Source organism: Cryptomeria japonica, chromosome 4, assembly GCF_030272615.1.
Source record: "Cryptomeria japonica chromosome 4, Sugi_1.0, whole genome shotgun sequence".
NCBI lineage: Eukaryota > Viridiplantae > Streptophyta > Pinopsida > Cupressales > Cupressaceae > Cryptomeria > Cryptomeria japonica.
The window spans coordinates 461553968-461578772 of NC_081408.1; the positions used below are offsets into that span (position 1 = coordinate 461553968).

General features: G+C 37.2%; 1 protein-coding gene across 4 annotated transcripts in view; it reads right to left on the minus strand.

The window, feature by feature from the left end:
- Window positions 1-4332: 4332 nt before the first annotated feature.
- Window positions 4333-24805, minus strand: part of LOC131077357 (protein farnesyltransferase/geranylgeranyltransferase type-1 subunit alpha) — a 32786-nt gene continuing 12313 nt past the window's right edge. For all 4 annotated transcript variants that reach the window (XM_058014840.2, XM_058014839.2, XM_058014842.2 and 1 more), the window contains 4 exons: window positions 18040-18149; window positions 17666-17786; window positions 5376-5471; window positions 4333-4861 (listed from right to left, as the gene is read on the minus strand). In XM_058014840.2, coding sequence (XP_057870823.2) covers window positions 4439-4861; window positions 5376-5471; window positions 17666-17786; window positions 18040-18149 — 750 coding nt within the window. In that variant the 3' untranslated portion in view covers window positions 4333-4438. The remainder of the gene's footprint in view (window positions 4862-5375; window positions 5472-17665; window positions 17787-18039; window positions 18150-24805) is intronic.

The following is a 24805-nucleotide window of genomic DNA, read 5'->3' on the forward strand; positions in this document are numbered from 1 at the left end:
AATTATCCATTCATAGAGTGCGAGCTCATGCACAAAATAGAAAAGCACCAAGTAACCATCCAAAAGGAATTCTAGAAATGTTATATGCATTATAATTGAGTATAAGTGACTAAGATTGCAAGACAAACTTATATGAGTATGTGATAAATGTACCAATCGCATTGTGTTCTTAGAGGTTCTCTGTACGAAAATTTGACTTGTAACAATAGTATTCAATTAATATAAAGAAGCACAATCCCATTTCAAAGGTTGAGTTTCTGGCACAATTTTTTTTAGATCTATATATAGCATTCATTTTGTTATTGAGTGTTATCTAAATACTTTACTTGCTCAATTATTTATATATCTTGCAAGTTGATCTATTTTCCCACACTTAAGTAATCATTAGAATTACATGTATACCTAAATTCTTTGTGGGAGGAAACACGCATTGGTGATTGGCATAAAAATGTGTGATATTATTTGTTGCAACATAGTCACGAGGGCATTGGCATATGGCAATTTCAATAGATGTAAATTTTAGCTAAGAGATATAATATGCTAAGACTTATTCAATGTGTTATAATTTCAATAGCAAGTCATATTGAGGCAAACATATAAATAATATTTAATCTTTATTAGTGAATTTGACAACGAAGTTAGTCTGATGGTGAAGAGTTTGAGTTCTCAAAAGAGAAATCACAAATTCAAATCCTGCAATGGGTAGGGTATGCATAGCTCATATAAGTTGCCTTTAGTGTCCCCTAAATAACAATACAAGATAGTCGCATATGCTAGAAGCCACTTGTAAACCCAAACCAAGTTAGCCAAGACCATGGGACCATAAAAGAATTCCATTTCCATTTCCTCATGACCAACTTAAACAATTGTTCCAATGGTGTGGCACTATTCAAACTTTATCCTACAATGTGTTCCTTTGGAGAATCTTTTGCACTCTTTCATATGTTTTTTTGTTGATGAGTTCCAATCTCCTAGTTATATCTTCCATTACTCTATCAACAAAAATTGTCCCACCTCCTAAAATAGATATCAAGCTCAAAAGGATCTAATGCTCGTGAAGATGATCTTTCCTACCCATGTCAAAGAGTAAGAAAAAAATTTGTTCTACAAAACCAAAAACAAGCTCAAAAGAATCTATTGTCCCAAATGATCTTTACCTAGTCAAGTTAAAGGCACAAAACTCTATTCTCCTACAAAGCCAAAAATTAGATCTACTATGTAATTGCGAAAACCTTACACAATGTAGATTCCCATGTTAAACATCTTAGATTTCAAAATTCCAAAATTAAAAAAACTATTTACAAGCGCTTTAATCACTAGTACACCTAATAAGCAACAATATGGAAATAAATATCCTCAAAAATATATATTTTTAACATGGATAGAACACCCCTCACAAGGTTTAGAAACTCCATTCAAGGTAAGGTTTTTTTATTTTGTAGCTATTGGACAAAAAAATTGAAAAATCTGAGCCAATAGGCCAAACATCAAAGTATTAACACAATATTGGGTTTAGTCCAAAATCCAACAAGGATCGAATTGGGAGAAATGAAAACACTACAAAACATAACCCACAAAAAGTCCTTTCTTTGGTCTACACCTAAATAGTCAATACAAGGGTGAATAGGACCTCTATTATGCTTGGAACCCCATCGTGTCATTTTGCACTTACAAAACTGCATTCCCATACTCAATCCATTGGAAGTTGCTAAAACAACCCCTTCATGGTAAACTTTCTTGTTTTATGGACGAAGTCTACTATTTCAGACGCTTTGCAATTGTACTTAAACCCACTTCCATGCCTCTCCACTTGCCAACTCTTCTTTTAATGTGCATCAACAATGTTATTGTCCTAAAACAATTTTGGGAAATAAAACTCTGCCATCCAATGGCACTGTTAAAAGCAAAGATGTTGTCAAATTTAGTTTCCATTTGTACACTTCCAAACATGTTGTTGATACTATCTGCATATTTCATCTAACTCTAGTATCCTTCTTTTTTCTTCAAGAACCCCTCATCAACTATGCATACTGATATGAATAGGATCCAAGTGACCTTTCACATTTCTAGACATTTTTGGACTTATAGGCCCAAATTACCCGTGTCCCACCAGCGTTGGGGACGGAGGGACGGGAGGACAAGTTTCTGGGACGGGAGACCAAGGGCCTAAGTTTGGGGATGACAAGGGGACGGCGGCGGGGGGGGTGGTGAGGTGGTGGTGCTGATATAGTTATACATATACATGAAGTACTTGCAAAACTAGTTTTGAAAAAATGTATGACAGTATAAGAATTACATTTCAAATGAAACTATAGGAAATTTGAAATACTAAATCTAAATACCAAGATTTCTTCAATGCTAATTGCTAAATAAAATTTGAGAAATGAAATTGTCAAATTGGAGGTTTCTATTATATCAAAAATGGAAAATATGAATATATGATGCCATCGCAAAGTCTATAAAGATGATTACATGATTCATCATTACAATGAGTAGTCAAATACAAATACTAATAGCAATAGCATTACAAAAGAGTCAAAGACAAAATGACAAAACTCAAAATGTAGCAAATGGAGGCCTTTAATCATTTGCGAACTCCTCCTCACTGAAACTGTTGGACTCCTGAAGATCAAGATCCCTCAAGCTCACACCAACCAGCCTTGCATCTGAAGTGATATGATCATCCTCATCAATTTGTGAAGGCTCCTTTGGCTCTACATCCCGTCATGCCGCTAGACTCTCCTTGTACACAAGTGTCTTGCGGTCCATGAGACACAAAGCACTATGTACAGCCACAAGCTTATCTTCTCTCTTAGAGGTAAGTCTGTTCCTTTTAAGAGAGTGGATGAAGCTATATGTAGACTAGTTCCTCTCAGCAGCTGAGAAACTGGAAACCTGGGATAGCAGACGGGTGGCTAGAGTGGTGGTCAAAGATTTCAAGTCATGACAATTCCACCACAAAAGTGGGTCCTCATGTGCCATAGTTTCTATATCCATCTTTGCCGCATCTGAATAGCCTCTAAGAGTGGCAAATTTTGTCCACTCGGTGCGAATTGTGTCAACATCTCTGGAATCAAACAGCTTCTCTATGCACCTAAAGAAACCCGCCTTCACCTCATCATCCTAAATTGATGTCACTCTACCCGATCTAGCCTTGTACCACTTAGGATTCCTCCTCTTCTTCTTGCTTCTTCTCGCTCCTATCAAACTTGCAATCATTTTTCTCGCTCCTTCAATCGGTCTTCTACAAATTTTTCCTCTTCTTCAACTTGCTGGAAAAAAAATCAGTCTTTCAAAATGAGAGAGAAATCAACAAATAAAATGGTTTTGTGTTGTTTTGGGGGAAGGGGTGGGGCCCACATCAAATTAGGGTTACCCCCAACCCCTAAAACTGTCACTTTTTTTTTAATTTTTATTTTTGCATTTGATGTGGGGCGACGAGAGACGCTTAGGTATCTCCCCGCCCCTTGAAAAACGCCTTCGTATCTCCCAATAAGACGTGGAGACGTCTCCCAAGGAGACTTGGGGACGTCCCCACATCTTCATGTCTCCTTGGGAGACACAGAGACATTTCCTTGTCTCTGGTGGAGCTCCGATGGCAGGACAGCGGGAGACGTCACATCCCCGTCCCGGAAACGTCCCCGTCTCCAAGACACGGCCCAAAAGGTGGGGAAACGCGTCCTCATGGAACATTATATCACTTTGAAGTTCAATAATTCAGAATGTTTTTAGTTGTAATCTGAAGTAGAGAAATTCTCAATCATTCAAAGGAGTCCTTTGGATAATGAGTTACCTAAAAATTCAAGACATTGAGAGACGTTGCATATCAATGTCATTCCAAATCTTATCAACGGTGAAGAGAAAGGTGGCAACATTTTGAAGGGGCCATTTCTTAAGGAATTAGTTTACAAAAGCATTCAACATTCGCCATTAAAAAAAATTCTCAAAAAAACTGGCCATGCTTTTATGTATGTAATTTTATTTAGATTTGACAGAATTAACATAAGAAGATAGACATTTTTTTCTTTCAAAAATGGAAATAGACATTTTTCTTTCAAAAATGGAAAGATTCGCCAGCTATTCTTTCTTTGTTTAAGGAACACCCTTTATCATTATCTTTCTTGCAAGGCAATTAGTTTAGTTGGGATATAAGCATGAAGGGTACTTGTTGCAGATAAAATCAACACTGATGAAAGCACTCTGATCCTTAAAATTTTTGATTTGTAATATCATCTAATATTGCAGCTTGCCATTTAAATAAAAAATTGTCTAAAAATTTAACTGATAACTTTTCAAGATTTCTTAATGACAAGCTAAACCATCAAAGCACGGTGAAACCAAAATCACTGTAATATATTGCAAAGCATTTGAAACCCCCCATTTGGAAATTTAATAAAAATAAATAAAACAGGTAAAAGTCAAGTTGAACAGTGACAATTCAACAAACATGACTTGGAAGGTTGTCTCGACGCCAAATCCAGTATCGTGCACGCATAGGATCAACTTTCTCCAGCATTAAACAAACCAAGTTTGTTAACTTCAGGTCTGAATTAGTACTCTCTATGCTCAGAATCTCAATCAAATTGGGTGCTGGTTGAAATCCATGACATAGAAGATCTAAGAGGAGACTCAGTGCAAAAACACACTTTCTGTTTCCTTGTAGAACATGAATACAGACATCAGAAACAGCGGGATTTTTTACAAACGCCTCATTATCTCCCTTGTAGAGCCCTCTCAAATATCTCCATGGGCTTTCATTATAAGGATTTTTTAGTATGGCTTCAGTACAGAAGCCTACTTCAGAATCTCTCATATTTTGCAAACCTCCCAAAAAGGGACTCTTTGTTATGACAAAATACCTCTGTAAAAAAATATAAACGAAATTAGTTCACAAACATTATAAACGGTGCCATTGCAAGCATCCTACCAGGCATTAACTTTCACGGAAGTATCATACACAGCATTAAATTTTACATAAGTATCCTATACTGCAATAGAATGACACAAAGAAATATTTTGTAGTGTTTACAATGTTGTTCCAGGATTAAGAAGCACCTGCAATTGACAATGTAATAAATGTTCATAAGTTCGCTTTTGTTAATTCAATAATGATGTGGGTAGTTCCATAGATTGCTTAATATGAACCCAATTAAAATAAAAGGAACAGGTTAAATCAATTTCAATGTTCTCAGAAATAATGATAGCTAAAAAGGATGTACTCGTATCCAAACATTAAACTCAAAAAATTTGAGGGGAAGACAAGGTAAAGAACAGAGTCAAAAATTGTGTGTTTTAGAACACGAGAACTTACAAATGCTAAAGAAAAATGTAACTTTATAATTCAATTGCATTCGTACATTACCATGTTACATTACCTGATTCCAAGCAGAATTGTTAAATATGTCATCTTCTAGGAGCTGCCGACAATATTCAAGTTCGTCTTCCCATCCTCCCAATGCTTGGAGAGCCCACTGAAACATAAGACATTTACAACTACTTAGTTCCCCCAGCAAGTCAAATCTTCTGGACCTTTCCCTTAACAAACCAAAAAGCAAAAAAACACCGATTTCAATAAAATCCTGTTCCTCTAGATGCTCATAATGGTAATGAAGAACACTCTCCCACCCACCTATTCCCCCAATCAATACTACCTACCTGAAAGTAAAAGTAAAAACTAAAGATGCCCAGACGTCCATTCCTACCATGCACTATTGGCTAAATGATTTAGGCCAGTACTATTAATAGTTAAATACTGAATAAGAGTTTCTCCAATTATTTTAATGATCTCAGATGACGCAATCAAAACACAAGCACAAGAGAGATTTTATATTGTGCACAAATGCCTACAATTAAGAACCCATTATCCACAATCATAAGTAAAGAGATATTTTTATGGTGTACATGAATACCTACTTGATCTACAACAGTTACTTTAAGTCAAGTCTACCATTGTTTGCACCATGGTTTGGAAACTCGGAGAATTCTCAACAAACAATGAAGAACTCTCAAGTTTTTCTGCAGGGCGAGTAACTCCTAGAGAATCAAATGTCAATTCCTGCAGAGACACTTGTGAATTTCTCAGCAAGACTCACCAAGTAACTTGCTAGGACTGTGAATTTTGGAAAACACTCAGCTGCTGCCAAAAAAATGTGCCAGCAGGAATTTTCTCTTTTATCTAAGATCAAACTTATTGTTGACTGATTAGAAGTGCAATTTCAAGGACTTATTGACAATTGGAGTGCATTTGGACAGGTATTTCTTTTGTTTTTTATCTTTTTTTCTTTCTATTTGTTACAAACCTGCTTAGTTGCTTTATTTTACTTCGTTTCTATTCTTTCTTTCTTTTTTCAAAATTGCAAATTCAATGAATAGAAAACCCTGCTGTTATGCTACTGAAATTTTCTTTTTTGCAATGTCCAATATAGACAATCTGCAAGGAAAGGCACCAGTGGAATGACCCTGTATGGAAGCATGGCACAAGTGTGATCATGGTGACAGTGACTTATTATTGTGGGTTTAATATGACAGGAGTTATCAATTGATTGACATGCCACCTTACTTGAATCGCAACTGCTTCCCTTGGAAGAAGTGAAGATAGAAGTGAATGCCTACTTTCTTCTTATGATGAGAAGAAAATTCTCTGGAGAACAAGGAAAGCAGTTGCATCGGGTGATGAAATGTACCGCTAAATCATCTAAAATTCTTTTCTTGGCTCTCAGATTTGTCATTCCTCCACTAAGGAGAGTTCTAGTCACTTAAATTGCCCACCTAATTTCTTTGTTCCTTGCAATAGTCCAAGTGGGAACCAAGAGAAATGCCATGGGCCAAGGTTGGCAGCTGCAAATGTTAGGAACTTCAATAATATACCACTTAATGTAGTGGATGATCCATATTCGGATGGACTGGTAAATGTATTAACCATTATCAACGCAGGGTTTAGGAAACCAACTTCTTGTAATTTTAGTGACATTTGTTAGAGAAAGCTATCAAAAATACACAACTTGTAGTAGATCATAGGACAATATAGCAGAAAAAAGGTTGCAGCATTTTATCAGATGTGTCGACAAGAGACAAAAACAGGACATTCGAACATTTTACTAGCTTCAAGTGGCACATTGGTGTTTTTAAAGTCCATAGATGTCTTGCACGAAATCAAGGATGCTGAGACTCTAAGCAAACTATTGAAGCATGTGATCTAGGAGGTTGGGGTGGAGAATATTGTCCCAACTTTCACGAACAATGCAGTTGTTCATGTACTTGCAAGAAGACTTAATTGGGAGAGACATCCCGATTCCCACCAATTGTTGGAGCCCTTGTGTTGCCCATTGCCCATTGACACAATCATGCCACAAAATTTATCCCTTTACAAAGCATTGTCACAACAATACCTTCTCTCAAGCAGATGTTTGTGAGTCATGTGTGGTAGGACTCTACATGTTCCAAAAGGCCGAAGGGAAGAAAGGAATGAGGAGAATCTTTAGTAAATGTTTGCCAAGAAAGAAGATAATCTAGGTAAGTACTTAAGTTTTTAGAGGGAATTTTGTGTTTTGTGTATTTATTGCATAGAAACGGGACTTGCCCGAACTCGCCTAAACTCAGCGAGTCCAATTCCGAGTCATGCTCGCCGAGTCTCTGGGACTCGGACTCGGACTCGTAAACTCACCCAGCTCGGCGAGTCCTGAGCCCCAAACTCGGCTACTGGCTGGGTTAGTAAAATGACAAAAAAAATACATTTTAAGAAGTTTTTTTTAAATGAATGGTATCGTCTTTGTTCACTACAACCTTCCCCTGAGAATGAGAAAAATTAGGGTTACAACATGTCAGCCAATAGAAAAATAACACCTGACATCTTTATTAAATAATAAGTTTTTTTGGCCTCGCTGCCCCCAAACCCCCGTCGAAAAATATGGGGGGAAACTGCGTCTATAGAAGTAGGGAAAATTTAAGCTCCGAGTCTGACACTGATTGGATCGACCAGGTAGATATAGAGGCTGAGACTATAGCCATGGTAGAGGAGGAGCGGAGAGCACGAGCACAGACAGGAGATTCAGAGGCAGATAGTGACACGGATGTTCCTGATGTCGGTGAGCATGGCATGGTGTCACGGGGAGCGGCTATGGCTGTCAAATCATCCACGACCTACCTTAGACGCCTTCGCAGTGGGCCGGGGCCGAAGGGTGCAGGCTCCTCTGAGCCATAGGCTTGTAGTTGTATTTACCTTTGGTATTTGTATGAAACATTTGATGATGATCATATGATGACATGGATTTTTTATTCCATGAGTTTTGTAATATTGTATACATTTGACAATATTTATATATCTATGTTATTTCCTTCAACTACAATTTGCGTTTATGCTTATGTGATTGATGTATACTTGTGTATGTAATCAAATGAGCCGAGTTTGATGATGTTATTGTGTCTTTAAGGTGTATTCAATAAAGGGTGCCTAAGACAAGTTTTAAATCTTTAAAAATCTCTAAATTTCTTGAGTTTTTCACTTTCCCGAGTCTGGCCGAGTCTAACGCTGAGTCCCGAGTCCCAAGTCCGAGTCTGATGCCGAGTCTCGAGTCTGAGTCCGAGTCGGCCTTGCCAAGTCCAAGTCCCGTTTCTTTGATTTATTGATTAATGTTATTTTATTTTATTTCTATTTATTTAAAATTTAATTTTCATTGTTTTCAGGTGACAAAGCCTTTGGTTAAGATTCTACAGTTGGTTGATGGGGATGAAATGTCAATGGGTTATCACTTTGAGGCCATGGATAGGACCAACTACCAAGGATGTCATTTTACATTATTATGGTAAACATAAGAGTATAATAGAATATGAAATCATTTGGCATATCATCATTGACCATAGATGGACAAACCAACTCCACCAGCAAATGCATGCCATGATATTCAAAGATAAGGCTTATCTTTGTAATAAAGTCGCTGTAGTGACTTAAGTAGTTTATTGTTATTTCCTTTTTAATTTCTTTGTTGAGTCATGTTTATTGTTTCATCACTGAACTCTATATAAAGAGATGAAATTCATTGCAATTGTTATCCTAATATCTTATTGAATATTGTTGTGTTCTACTTCTCTTTACAACATGATATTAGGTTACAGGGGCCAAATAAAAGGAGTTTATTATAATGACACTGCAAAAGTACAAGGATTTTTCCATGCAAATTGTGAATTTTTATTCTGAAAATTGAAGACCATTTTTTGAGGAAAATTGTAGATATCAAGGTTCCAAAAATCATGTGAAGTTTTGTCTACAAATCGTACCACAACAAAGAAAAATTGTGACAACTTTTTTAGGTCACATGAGCAAATTCTTATCAGGAATCAAGGGCACGAATGGGTACAAATCATGGCATCAAAAGTAACAAAAATCTTTGGTGATTTTTTTGTTTAAGAATCGTGACCCTGCATGGTAAAATTGTGGGTTTATATCTATAAAATCATGGGAGTATTTGTGAAAAATTGTGTTGTTATTGAAGGAAAATCTTTATTGAGGGGTGTATTTCTATTGGAATTTTTCCACGATGGCTAGCATCCTCTAGTCATATATTTGCAGCTACACTTTCAAGATCCATGACAAAGTTTTTCAATTGGTCTTTATGCAAATACCACTACAAGAGCTCTGAAAGGGTTTAAAGCTTTGTTTTCTTCGAAGTTCAAGCTCTAGTGAAGTATATATACTATTGTGAGTGGTAATAGCTACAGCTATGGTTGTTGCAGCTTCTTTTGTGCCCAATATTAATCCTGACCTAATGTTGGGTTGTATTCTAGAAGTTATTACCATTGAGAATCTTATAATGGTTACAAAGGTCTTGCTTCTCATTTCTATTGAGAAGATATCTGGATTCAAGCAGTCACTCAATGAGTATTGACATTTAAGTTGCGAAAGACCAAGAAAGTATTCCCATGCTAAAGATGGGTAGACCATGTGTAGGAGATGACAAAGCTAATGTGACCATTGTTGACGATCCTCCAAATGCTGGCAATGTAAAGAATTCTCTTTTTATGCATGTTAAAAAAACCACACTTTGAAGACAGAAGGAATCTAGTGTAGATGAAGCTCAATATGGATGGTTTTCTAGATAGCTTGGGAGTCTATGGATTTGGGGAATTATACCCTTCTGACGATCATGAGACAACTTGATGGACCACCATGGATGTAGCTCAACATGGATTGTTGTCCAATAATTTGGGAGATCTGTGATTCAGGAATCTGGGAAGGTGGCGATCCAAGAACTCAGTAATTCAGCTTAGGAACTACACCTTTACTTTGGTTACAAGTCTTACAACACAGCTTACTTTCAAAGAAAAGCTTTTGAAAAATACATGGTTCTGAGCATTTTTTATTAGTTAATCATTATGGTTGTGACTTAAATGGTTTATAATTTATTGTTATTTCCTTTTTAATTTCATTGTAATTTCATGTTTATCCGTTGATGTGTCATGTTTATCTATTTCATCTCTAGACTCTATATAAGGAGATGAATCTCATTGTAGTCATTATCCTAAATATCTAGTAGAATATTGTGTTCTATTTTTTTAACAATGGGTACTACCTAAATCCCAATCATTTATTTTCTAATACATTAAAGGGTAATGAAGAAGTCATGGTGAACCTAACTAGGTGCACGGAAAGGATGACACCTAACAACAACCTTAAAGACAAATTTCAAAATAAGTTGTAGGTCTGCAAAGGTGCAAAGGGAGGCTCTTTTCTTCACATTTATCCATTTGAAGTAGAACAAACCAATGGCAGGTAAAAAAGAATTAGTCCTTCATTAATTCTTAGATTAATACTAAGAAGTTTTAACTTTTACTTAATATTATAATAATTATAATTTTTTAAATGTTTTATTTGTAGATTTGTGGTGGGAAATTTGAAGTGCTCACCAAATATAAAAAGTTTAGTCATTTACATTTTGTCCTAGCCCTATACCATTAGCTGTGAATGCAATTGGAACCTATGTGGGAGCATTCACACAAAGAAGAGAAACAGGTCGGCCTAAGAGCATCTCAGTAGCCTTGGCTTCATCCAATACAAATTTCACCTTCAAACCAAAAAGATTGAGGGGAAAATCTCATGATACCATAAACCTGGATGACATCAATCTAAATTCAATTTGGATTGTTGAAGATGCAGATATAATGTTCACTGACAAAGATTTTGCTGAATTGGAGAGATAAGCAGCAGCAACAGAAGAGCATTGGACAAAGAAATACTTGACAATTCATTCAATATTTGAATTGCAATTCCATACAGAGAATGAATTGAGTAGCGTCTTGGAAGATGACTGTACATATTTTCCCATATGTTCTCAAAGAATCTCCATGTAGAAAACTTTTATATTAGAGCCATTCTGATTTCAGTTCTTATTGACAGCATTGTCCTCTATGTAAATGTCCCTCTTTACGCACTCTTTTTGCTTGGTAATTTCAGCTTTTATACTTGTTGTGAGGTATTCACACATCGCGCCATTGCAAATGGGGACCCCCACTTTTTGCTTTCTAGGTTGTGTTAGAGTCTTTGCTATTAATCATTGCATTGAAGGGATAGAGTTTCTCAGGTAGCTAGAGGGATAATCAAGTCAAGGTGGTCTCCTGAGGTTGGAGTGAAGACAGTCAGTTGTCGAGCCTTGGAATGAATGACTTGTATCTTGTTTGCAGGGTTATGATTGAAATGGGGAACTAAGAAAGTCAAGTGAGTTGGGCATGATAGTTAGATAGAAGGACTCCTTTGTATCATGCCTAGGTTTCTTGTGTTATCTAATCATATTTCTAGTTGCAAGATAGTTAGATAGAAGGACTCCTTTGTATCATGCCTAGGTTTCTTGTGTTATCTGATCATATCTCTAGTTGCAAGAGTAAACCTCGGTTGAATGAATTGTGTCCTCCTTGAATTTTCACATAGACCCTGTACCTTGCTAAGGACATAGACCCCCGTACCTTGCAAAGGTCTCAGAGCGAATTTGAGAAATCATGTACCTTGCAGATGCTTGAGAGCGAACTTTCCAAATTATGTACCTTATTGAGATCCAAGAGCGAAATTTTTTATCAAGTCATGTACCTCACAAAGGTCATAGAGCGAATTTCCTCCATAGGTGCTCTCAAAGGTCAAATTGATGATGCTTTCATGTGGAAGGATTGGAAAACTTAAGGTTCAAATCAATGAGGTAGAAGAAAGAGGAAGGAATTGAACTAAGGTTCAACTCAAAAACATGTACCTTGCCAAAGGCCTAGAGTGAATTTTGCTTCAAGTCTTGTCCTTGCAAAGGACATGGAGCGAATTCCTTACCTTGGACCTTGTCCTTGTAAAGGACATGAAGCGAAAATTTTGATTAAGGTCATGTACCTTCCTAAGGCCCTAGAGCGAATTTTGCTTCATGTCGTGTACCTTGCTGAGGTTCCAAAGCGAAATTTTTAACCAAGTTATGTACCTTGCTGAGGCCCTAGAGCGAAAATCTTCACAAGGATATGTACCTTCTAGAGGATCAAGAGCGAATTTTTCCAGTGAAGCCCTAGAATGAATTTTGAGTTATGTCCTTGGAGAGGTCATGGAGTGAAATTTCTCACCTTGACCCTGTCCTTGCTAAGGTCATAGAGAGAATTTCTTACTTGACCTTGTCCTTGCTAAGGTCCTAGAGCGAACTTGTTTAATGTCCTTGGAGCAGTCCTAGAGCGAATGTCCTTCGAGAGGACATGGAGCGAATTTCTCCAAATCATGTACCTTGCCTCAAACTTGGAGCGAATTTTCATCTTAAGACCATGTACCTTGGCCACAAAATAAAGCGAACTTTTTCATGTCCTTCCAAAAGATCCAAAGCAAAATTTTCATGTCCTTGCTAAGGGTCCACAGCAAATTTCATCATGTACCTCCCGAAGGTCTTGGAGCAAATTTCAATACAAGGTCATGTACCTTAGAAAGGACATGGAGCGAATTTTTCATCCAAGTCTTGTCCTTGCCAAGGTCCAAGAGCAATTTTTATCATCAAGGTCATGTCCTTCCTAAGGACATAGAGCAAACCTTTTCATCTTGACCTTGTCCTTCCAAAGGACATAGAGCGAACTTTACCATGTCCTTCCAAAGGGCCTAGAGCAAATTTATCAAAGACAAGCATTTTGGCACCAAGATTAATTCAAAATACGAATTGCAAAGGAGATGAAGAAAGCTTGTGTCGAGTCGGCCAGCATGAGGAAGGCAAATTATTATTTTGTCATAGCAAGTCGGCCTTATACCCAAAAGACATGACCTTTACCCTAAGCGCCTATAAAGGAGAAGTTAGAACATTCATTTTAACCATCAACTCAAACATTTTTTTCTCTCCAAATGCGAATTTGGGAGCAGATTTAGCGAACTTCTTCAGCTAGGCATCAAGTTTTGTCAGCACATAAGCGAATTTCATCAGAATATAGGCGAATTGCTCCAGCATAAGGGCGAAATTGGACATTGAAGGTGCAGACCTGGTAATCAAAGAAGATAAATTCGAGCATTAAAGATACAGATCTGATGTTTTAGGAAGGCAAATTTACCATGAAGCATCTGAATTAATCAAGAGGGAGTGAATTGTACTCAGCTGGGAGACATATCAATCAGTAAATTTGATCATTAAGACAGCCCAAATTTGCCCTAGGACATTAAGTTTGCCTTCCACATAGTGAATTCATCGATTATTTTCAGTCCTTTGATCAGATTTAGAAAGAAATCATCAAAAAATCAAGATTAGATCAAGTTGTATATCATGTGTGTTTGATGTGCAATTGTTCATTTTGCAAGAGGTAAGGAAAAAGATCAAATGGGCCAAGTTGAAGGAAGATCGGAACAAGGATCTCAAGGAGAGAATTTCGGCACCAAGGTCAAGATACAAGGAAGACCTCTTCAAGAAGCTTCATCGGCATCAAGAACACCTCAAGTGCATGAAGAAGACTCAAAGTACTACTAGGTTGAAAAAAAACTACAAATATTCAACACCTGCAAGTTGTAGAGCAGGATATCTTCGAGGTTCTCATTCTATCACATTGACATGGAGAGATCATAAAATGGCAAAGGGGAGATCATACAACCATCATAAGGCAAGATATACAAGCAAGGATTAAAGGAATGACTTGACCACGACAAATACTTCCTATCACCACTCTGCAGGATCAAGAGGAGACTTCATCAGCAAACACAAGACATCAAGGAAGAGAATATCTCAAAGTGTTTGAAGGCTCTCACCACATCATGGAAGCATGAGGAGATAAAAGGAATGCAAGAAAGTATCCATTCAACTACCTTGAGGCCGTGGTACATAAAGGAAAGATAACCCACATGATGGAAGAATGTTTTACAATCTTCAATTCCCTTCGGGAATCCAAGCTACAAATTCAATACATTGAAGAGCTATATTCAACCAAGTGCATCATCCACTCAAAGTACATCATGAGCAAGAGAAAGTCAACCAAAGTCATCACAAGACCTACATCGAACATGATTGAAAAAGCAGATAGTTTCAGAAGAGTTAATCAAACTTGGCTTCTCATCATCATAATCACTTTAAACAAACTGGATAATGTTGAGTATCAAGAGATATCTCTCAACATCCCTTCATGATGATGAATCAAATCAAGTCTACAAAGTGCAAGTTGAAGTGGCGTCCCAGTCACCATTCCTCCAGTCAATGAAGTCCACATCAACACGTCCAAGTTCAATGAATCAAGCTCATACATGAAGGCACAAACTCCAATGTAACTACCCTCAATATCTATTGGTCCATACTCATTGAATGTAATTTTCTCATTGGCTAAGGAGAGTTTGTTATAACAAACCCTAATTAGGGTTTTATTGTAAAATCTTAGCCATTGATGGAGATTTGATCCTGGTCGTTAATTGTAAATGAGCTCTCTATGTAAAGCTCAAACTCTTCATTTGTAAAGGTTAATAGTCAAAAGTTAATAGCGAATAGTTAGCAATAGGAGAGAATAGAATAGCAATTACAATAGAAGTTAGATAAGGAGGAGAAGGCAGAAATTGTTGCCTAAGTTGTAAATGAACTCCATTTTCATTGAAGTTATGGTGAAGTGTATTGTTTCTTTACAACGTGCATGGTTTCTTGTTGGATCTTCACATTAGATGATAAATAAATTAGATTGAATGGAGGAATTTGTTGAATGTATTCATGACGAATCCGCCTAGTCCATACCACTAGCCTCTTTTTGATTGTAAGTGTGCCTTGCATGGTCAACTGGAATGATATGATCTTAACTTCGAATCGTTCTACACTCATTGCTTATGCATTAACTTGAATGGTGATCAATGTTTGATGGTATTGATTCGAACATCTTTGAAACGTCCTTAGAAGATTGCACTGAGCTTGTGTCAAATTGTTCAAGTTGATGGTGAGACCTCGCTTAGTAGGATCCCATAAAGCCATTCACTCATCTTCTTACATTCTAGGCTTTAGGAGTAGCGTAGACTTCTCAAACCCTATCTCTTTTGCTCTTTTTTTTTATCCTCCCACTGAGTAGATAAGACCTAAGTTCCAACAAATCAAGCATTCAGGCATTCGAATGTAAGTCCCCTTATGATACCAGCAATCACATCAACCAACAGAGCTTATCCACACGTAGTGACCCTACATTCATGAACCTTGGAGTCTTCTCGAATGATCCTTAAGCTAATCTTCAGCATCCAAGAGATTTTGTTCAAGAGAGGATAAGATACCTTGGTATTTTATTCTGTGTTCGCATGTGCCTAAAAAACACATCAACAATACCACAACCAAGGGGTGTCTCTTCTGTCCAAGCTTGCATTTGGTATTGTCCATTGGGGCATGCCACACCCAATATTGGATGTTTTGTAGTTTACTCAATTTAAACACTCAACATGTGTATTGTGTATATCATGTAACATCTTTTGGCAATTTGAAAAGGAATCTTCCCTGTAAAAGCCCCAATAGTTTACAACTTTAGCTGATCCCACCTGCACTTGCACATTGATAATAGTTTCTAGATAATAAAATAGTTCTTCTGCTGCGATAAGAAATCCTGAAATTTTAATGCATTTTCCCTTTTTGCAGAAACTGAATCACTCTAAAGAGTAGAAATATTAATTTTGATGTACAATTAAAAATAAAAAACACACATCTAGAGGTAGAGAAGGCGTAAACGTGTTTGTTGCACATATGGATGTTATCAGGACAAGTGTGGGTTTTAGTGTATTATTTCAGAAGCATAGGAGCAGTAAATATTAGACGTCATGAACATGTTTCTCAAGAAATTATACCAACTAGAACTAATAGAAATACATGTTTACTAACCTATAAATGTGTTAATAATTTACTACTTGAGCTGATAAAGTTGGACTTGCACATTGATTATTGTTTCTAGATAAAAAAAATAGTTTTTCTTCTGCCATAAGAAATCCTGAAATTTTTATGTATTTTCCCTTTCCCCCAGAAACTGAATGAATCTAAAAAGTAGAAATATTTATTTTGATGTAAATATAATAATCAAAAACACACATCTAGAGGTAGAGAAGGCTTCAACATGCTCATTTCAAATGTGGATGTTATCAGGACCAGCATGGACTTTAGTGTATTATTTCAAAAGCATACGAACAGTTAATATTAGATGTCGTGTGCATGTGCCTCAAGAAAATTATAGCATCTAGTGTAAATGATGTTCAATTCTCAATTCAATATGCAAGATATATTCTGGTTATATTTTCTTGATCTATGTATTGTCTATTTATATGATAAATCTGATTATCTTCTTTTGTATGGCAGGTGAGAGGAGCATTTATTGATTTCTATATACTTCTCACAAATATCGACTGATATATATATATGCAAGAGGGGAGGATCAAGCAATGCCTTGACCGGTCATGTCTTTTAGACATGACCAATCAAGACATTACTTGATCGCACCCTTTTCCTTATAATTACCAGTCAGTGCACGCATTAATCAACAGCCCGATACAAATCGGGGTATACGTAATTTATTCTTTAACACCAATCAGTGTCTACGTAACTTATTCTTTAACACCAATCGGTGTCTACGTAATTTGATTTAACCGATACTAATTGGTGATCACTTAAGTGATACCAAGCGGTGTATGCTATGTCACCCGATAACCAAACGGTTAATCCCGATAATCATTTATTAGTTTACTGTCAATACATCAACCGATATAAATCAGGATACTTGGTTAGCCCGATAATAATCGGTATTCACAGTTATAATGCAAACCGATATTAATCGGTATACTATGCTATGATTTATCGATAGTTTGAACATTTATCAAACTAAGTAGATTGAACATATCCAAAGGAAGAATGATCATCAAATGAAATAACAATAGCTCGTAGTTTTTCCTAATAGTTTATCGATAGGATAAATGATTGAATGAGAGACTTCATTTATCTCTCATTCAATCATTTATCTTACCGAAGCTATCATGCATTAACATCTAGAACCAACGGAAATACAAGCTTACTAACCTACAATTGCAATGGCAACAAAATTATATCAAAGACTGTTTTAATTGGACATAAGATTTCATCCGACGCTTTGAGGAAGAAAAATGCACTTTCAAATCATCAGAAGATATAAAACATAAGAATTATCATTTCCATATCCCATGAGGCAGAGAACAAATGGTTAGGAATAAAGTAATACAGACCTGCCGATGTGACCAAGCATGATAATTTTTAGCATCATTATCAAGTACTTTCTCTGTGAACTTTAGTTCCCTGGTAGTTACTACAGTTCCCAATCTTTCAGCAACCCATCGACGATGATGCCTGCACAATATAACAGTCAATTCATTATTTTTTGCCTTTTGGAGCTCTAGGAAAAATTTCAATCCATGATATATGAAAAGTACATCCCAGCAGTAAAACTTATTTTGCTTTGTTTTCTACTAAGATTTACAACGAACTGTAAATTCCGTTCATCATTTGGGCAAGGTGTGCTGATGGGAAAACATCGTATTTCCCTTACATTTAGGCTTCTTTCTAACAATTAAGGGCAAGAAAATTGTTTAAAGTGCCTCACCATATTTGATAGTTTTTGTGATTGCCCTGAGATAAAACATCAATTGAATTGAGCTCCTCTTGCAGGTCACTTTGAAGTGATTCTAGAATAAGACGCCTGAAATGCCAAACCTGCAGGGGAAGGAGGGAAGTTCTAATTAGGGAATTACATATATCAATATTTTAAACAACAACTGTTTAAAAAATACACATGTGGCAAGCCAAAATGATTGAAAAAAAAACTGTTGAACTGCAAAACAAAACAAAATAAAAGACAACATTTCTGGTTGATGCAACATTGCTCTTAGACATTGGATGCTCTTGTATCATACACCTCAATAATGATTTGTGAACTTAGTGCTCACAAATAAGGGTTGAGTGATAGAGCCACTCTTTAGGCTAGAAAACTAGCCAAAAGTGTACCCTAAACACCCAAACACAATGTACCCTCAACACATGAGTAAGCATCTAGTATCAACTCTACATTGTTCCATTCATCTCTATGAATTCCAAGACAATGAACTCGGACACATCTCATCTTCCAAACATATTCTTTGTTTCCTGTATTTACATCTCCTATTACTCCTTTATCATCATATAATATTGATCTTGGTTATGTTCCTCTTTTTATGTCTTCAACATCACAATCCGATACTAATACCTTCCTCTTGAATACTCTTCCGTTTCATATTCTATTTCACCCTCTTGGAATATAAATTCATCCATCAATCCAATCTTCTTTGATGACTTTAAATCCTTCTCTCAACTTAAACTTTTCTATCCTACTCTAGAACTACTCCTCTATTACGCTTGTCTTCTCTCCATTTTCACCTTCTACAATATCCACTTCTCTTTTCCTTCCTGATTCTCATCCTGTATGCTACTCAATAAGCGATTTCTAGCTACTGGCCCTATTCTTGTATCAAATATCCTACCACATACTGCCAACTCTACATTCTTCAGCCCTGTACTGACCACTATCCTTCCAACTACAGCTTCGCCATTATTCACTATCCTTATGCCATTATCTTCTTGAGAATTAACAACATCCTACATTCCACTGCTCTACAAAGATTCATGTCTTCTCCATTCTCCCATTTTTGTGGTATGAATGAATATCGGCATCTACCTTTCTTTCCTAACATTCATCAATTCTTCTACTATCGTCTGAAATCTACTTTCTTCAAATCTCCCAAACTCCATCCATAGTCTATGCTACTGCCATATGCAATGTACTACTTAACTTCAAGTCAGATGCCTTCTCACTCTTCCTTCTACTGCATTCACCTTCTCTCAAAAATGTCCCAACTCTCCAAGTATTTTCCTCTAGACTACGCCATATATCACTAAATCAATCGTCATGCCTTTATCTCTATCTATTCAAATTGCTCCTTTCTAATTCTTCATATATTCACTTCTACTTGGATTCAAGTTTTGAAATTGTAATATTGATATTTCAGTAATGACATCAAATTAACTCTTAAGTACCATATTGAACATTCCTTACTGTTTTATTTCAAGTTCAAATGTTTCAAACAAGATATAAAACCCTTTGAATACTTAGTATTAACTAGACCTCTTGTTCACGTTTATAGATCAAGTTGCCATGATTGAACTATTGCATCTATAACCTAACAAAGCTACAACAATGGTGTTTGTGGCATCATCTCTTTAAATCGCTGAGGAGTAATAAGGTCATATTATTATGTTATTTAAATTCAAGTGAATAAGAAATCTTCTTCAGATAGATAAATTAATGATAGTTTAATAATAAGTAGATCATTGGCATAGAATGTTGAAAGAGAAGTTTACTCAATTAGGAGTATGTATATAAGATAAAAATTGTAAACAAGCCTTTGTCTAAATGACTAAGGACTTAATGAATCAATGCTTCCCTTAGTGGGTAGCAATCAAAGAGGAACAATCTAGGGGAAAGGGCCTTAGACAGGGCCTCATACCCACTCTTTATGTAATTCACATCAAAACTTAGACGAAAACAAAACTACATATGTTACAACTTGATCCATTGGATAGTAATATGTAAGGAATCTCAGTAAACAAAAAAGGTTCCTAATACGCACATTTTCTGAAGCAGATTGGTATTTTTCCAATCATTGGATAGCCCAACTTGCACTAACATTTATAGAACTTAGTAAAATTCAAGATATAAATAAAATTCGCTGAATACTCACAAGAGTTCTCTAGATAAACTTTTTGCATCCTCAAGGCTTTAAGCCGAATTTTGATGCAAGATGCAAAATTGATTGTATGAATCTTGATAGATGGCAACCTCAATGTTTTTCCAATAGGGAAATGTAATCTATCAAAAGGACTTAAGACATAGATTGTCCTGATGATTCAAAGTCTTTGGTCAGAGCAATATACCTGTCCTGCATGAATAGATGAATGCTTATCCCAACTGGATAAGTATACCTATCCTGTATGGATGAAAGAACATATAAAAACCTTGGTTTAATTAATAATAAAGAAAAAAAATTAGGTGCAACCTAGAGGATTGTAGCAGCGTTAAAGTAGTTTTCTTACTGTTTTTCCTACAAATAAGAATAGTTTCACTATACAACAGTATTTTTTGGGATATTTTATTGTTATTTATAAAATCCCTAAAAACCATCATTTGCAAGCCTATAAATAAGTGCTTTGAGCACACAAACTCTAAATGATAGTTGGGTTGGGCTTACACTCCAAAGATAATAATTGAAGCTATTGTAATTGTGATTGTAATTTCTCTATGTAAATTGAAGAGATCATTTGTAATTGTGATTGTAACTTCTCTAAATGAATTGAAAGGAGATTGTATAGAGATTATGCAACCACAATTACAAATTGATTGTCCCTAGAGATTATGCAAAAAGGGGTTGTGTTTATCATAAATTGATATATATAAAGAATGGGAGTAGAATACCCTAATAACAGCACAAAGTTCAAACTGCATCAATGATACCATATATTTGTGAGGAAAGAAAGCCAAGATAGAACTGGACCTCCTCCCTAAGAAGACACCACAGGTACTATTCTGTAATATCCCCAATTAAGCTGGGCCGACCCAGCCAGTGTTTAGATTTTTTTTTTTTTAATGGGTGGCCGACTTGGTGGGCGCCAAACTCTTTTATGATTTTTGAAATTTGTTTTGTGGCCAACTTTGGGAGGCCTTAGGTTAGTATTTAAGGTTGCTAGTGTTTTCTTTTTGGGGGGAAGAAATAAAAAGAATAAAATGTTCTGTCTGGCCTGAGAGCGTAGCTGCTCAGCCTCAGCACTCGGGGTGCGTAGCCTCTCCTGAGCCAAATTCGTTAATTATCTGCAAAATCTCATTCTATATTAATATGCTAATAACTCTGGGTTTTTTTGTTTTTTTTTTTTACAATGATCCCTAGTTAGTTGTACTGCAAAAATCTCTCTTTAATTGCAACACCAAGGTTGATTGTTACAATTCCTGCCCTAGCACATTTCAGTGGTATCAGAGCGAGGACTCTCTGCCAGCCTGTGGAGATGTTATGCGATTGAGTCAAAGAGATCAGCGTGCTCTTGAAAGAGAACGAAAGAAGGCAGCCGCAAATTCGTCAAGGATAGGAGGCAGCGGTAATAAGATGGATAAGGACGAACAACTTTTCAATTTCATAAAACAAATGCAAGACCAAATGACCAGACAGCAGGAGCAGAATAACCAGTTGATGCAAACAGTACTGCAGACTATGAAAGACATTGGTAGCAGATCTGCATCCAACAATGGGACGGAAGGCAATGGTTCCGAGTCACAGAACAAAGGCACACGCCCTACACAGCCTTCATTCATACCCAAACAGGTCCTTAGCAATGGAGGCGAAGAACAAAGGCTTGCGGAAGGAGATCTTGACGCCAGCATGGAGGCTTATATGAAGATTGATCCAGAAATAAGACAACAACTCCCATTTATCCAGTTTCACAACATAAAGAATGGATCAACGGGGAGTCAAACGAACCATTTTTTCAACAGGGATCTGCAGAATAGGATGTCCAGGTTGACACTGCCAACATTTGATGGTACAGAAAAAGGTTCAGCACAAGCATGGATTCAAAAGTTAAACACCTATTTTTCTCTCAGCCCCATGGCAGAAGATGAGGCTATCAAGTTTGCAATTCTGCACTTGGAAGGTTTAGCTCACGAATGGTGGCATCACGGCTTGGTTACTCAAGGGTTCAGGCAAATAACTACATACCCTGAATTCACCCAGAAATTGACAGAAAGGTTCGATAGGAAAGATCCTGCAAGCTACTTCCAGGAGCTCACTAGGCTCAAGCAGATAGGCACTGTGGAAGACTATGTGGCAGATTTCCAGAGGCTTGCAGTTATGGTGACAGATGTTTCAGAAAAAAGACTCACGTTCTTCTTCATCAAAGGCCTATCAGAATCAACACGAGGCCTAGTAAGGGCTTTTGAGCCAGCCACGTTAGAAGAAGTTATCCGAAGGGCATTAAACTTGGAAGACTCCACCAAGAAAGGGAAAATGGGAGTCAAGAACACACCAGCAATACAGCCAACCAAACCTGTCTTTAAAACCAGCCCGGCCAATCAACCACCCAAAGTTCCTCCTCAAGGGCCTCATGAGATGTCAAGAAATGAACTTCGGAAGAAGGGGCTGTGTTTCTATTGCAAGGATAAGTGGACTAACAATCACAGGTGTCAAGGAAGAAGTCAAGTTTACTACATAGAAATACTCCCTGAGGACGAATCCAAAGAAGATGAATTAACCACCAATGAAGAAGAGCAAGAGGTGGTAGTTGAAGGAGGTAACATAGGAGGTACTTTGGCAACACTGTCAGCGGCTCCTCGATTCAAGTCATTCCGAGTTAGAGGAGTACTTCGAGGACAGCAAGTGACAGTTTTGATAGATGGAGGAGCTACTCACAACTCTATTGACACTAAGACAGTGCGCAGAATGCGTTTGGAGACAGAGCAGTTTAAAGGGTTTGATGTTGCTGCCGCTGGAAGCATCCTTACCTGCACCACTCGTGTGAACCAAATGGAGTTAACACTTGGGGGCATCAAAATTCGAGATGATTTCTATGTTGTGGACATAGGCGATATCGAGGTAGTCATAGGAGTTCAATGGCTCCAAACATTGGGAGAATATAGAATCAATCACCGTACAATGGAGCTTAAGTTTGAATAGGACGGAAAGGAAGTTGTCCTCAAGGGCCTTTCACAAAATGGGCCTATGATGGTTTCTGTCAAAAGAATGGAGAGATTCTTCCGAAGAGAAGAGTTAGCTTGGGCAGCTGAATGCTTGGTCATGGATCCACGTCCAGCAAAGGAGGAAGAAGCTTTCCCTGCCGACATTCAACAAATTCTGGATAAAAAGAACAAGGTTTTTCAAGAAATTCCAGCAGGGTTGCCACCTGATAGAGGCTTTCAGCATGTGATAGAACTCGAGGAAGGGGCCAAACCAGTTATCACCACCCCATACCGACACCCACGAATGTATAAAGAAGAGATTGAGAAAGCCATCAAGGAGCTGTTGGAAATGGGGCTCATAAGGCCAAGTTCAAGCCCCTTTGCATCATCAGTTGTATTGGTCAAAAAGAAGGATGGGACGTTCCGGATGTGCATTGATTATAGAGCCCTCAACAAAAAGACAATCAAAAACCGTTACCCAATTCCCAGGATCGATGAGTTGATAGACGAATTGCATGGGGCAGTCTATTTCTCCAAGATTGATCTACGTTTTGGGTATCACCAAATCAAAGTTAGAAATGAAGATGTGCAGAAGACTGCATTTTGATGTCACTATGGGCATTACGAATTCTTAGTAATGCCATTTGGGTTGAACAACGCTCCCACCACATTTCAGTCTTGCATGAATCAAGTATTCAATCTACAGCTGAGGAAGTTTGTGTTGGTTTTCTTTGATGATATTCTAATCTATAGCAAGACTTGGGAGGAGCATTTGAGACATATAGAAGAAGTATTGGATATTCTCGAGAAGAATTCTTTCTATGCCAAGATGTCAAAATGCGCATTTGGGATGACAGAAATCCTATACTTGGGCCACAAGATTAGCGCACAAGGGGTTAGCGTAGATGAAGAAAAGATCAAAGCAATTCAGGAATGGGCTGCACCCAAAAATCTAACACAGCTGAGAGGATTCGTGGGCCTATGCAGCTACTACAGAAGGCTTGTAAAGGGTTTCTCTCAATTAGCAGCGCCATTAACCCATCTACTGAAGAAAGGAGCATTTGCTTGGAGTGACGTTGCTCAACAAGTATTTGACAAACTCAAGAAGGTAATGAGTTCATGCCCCGTTTTAGCTATTCCAGACTTTACATCTCCTTTCATGTTAGAATGCGATGCTTCAGGGGAGGGCATTGGAGCGGTGTTGATGCAAAATAAGCACCCCATTGCTTATGAAAGTAGGAAGCTCACCAATCCAAAAAGGACTCTCTTTATTTATAATAAGGAGATGTTGGCTATCATGCACGCCCTTGCGAAGTTCAGACAATACTTGGTATGTGGGAAATTTGTAGTGAAGACAGATCATAACAGCCTGAAATATTTCCTAAATCAGCGAGATTTGAACGATCGGCAGCAGAAATGGGTGAGCAAACTCCAAGCTTACAATTTCGATATTGAATATGTTAAAGGCAAAAATAATATTGTGGCAGACGCTCTTTCTAGAAAACCTCACCTCTGTGCTATGACCGATATATCTGCTGATTGGAGAGTAGGAATTACAGCTGCATATGCTAAAGATTCATTTGCAAGTGATGTATGGGAAGGTAAGATTGTTGATGAC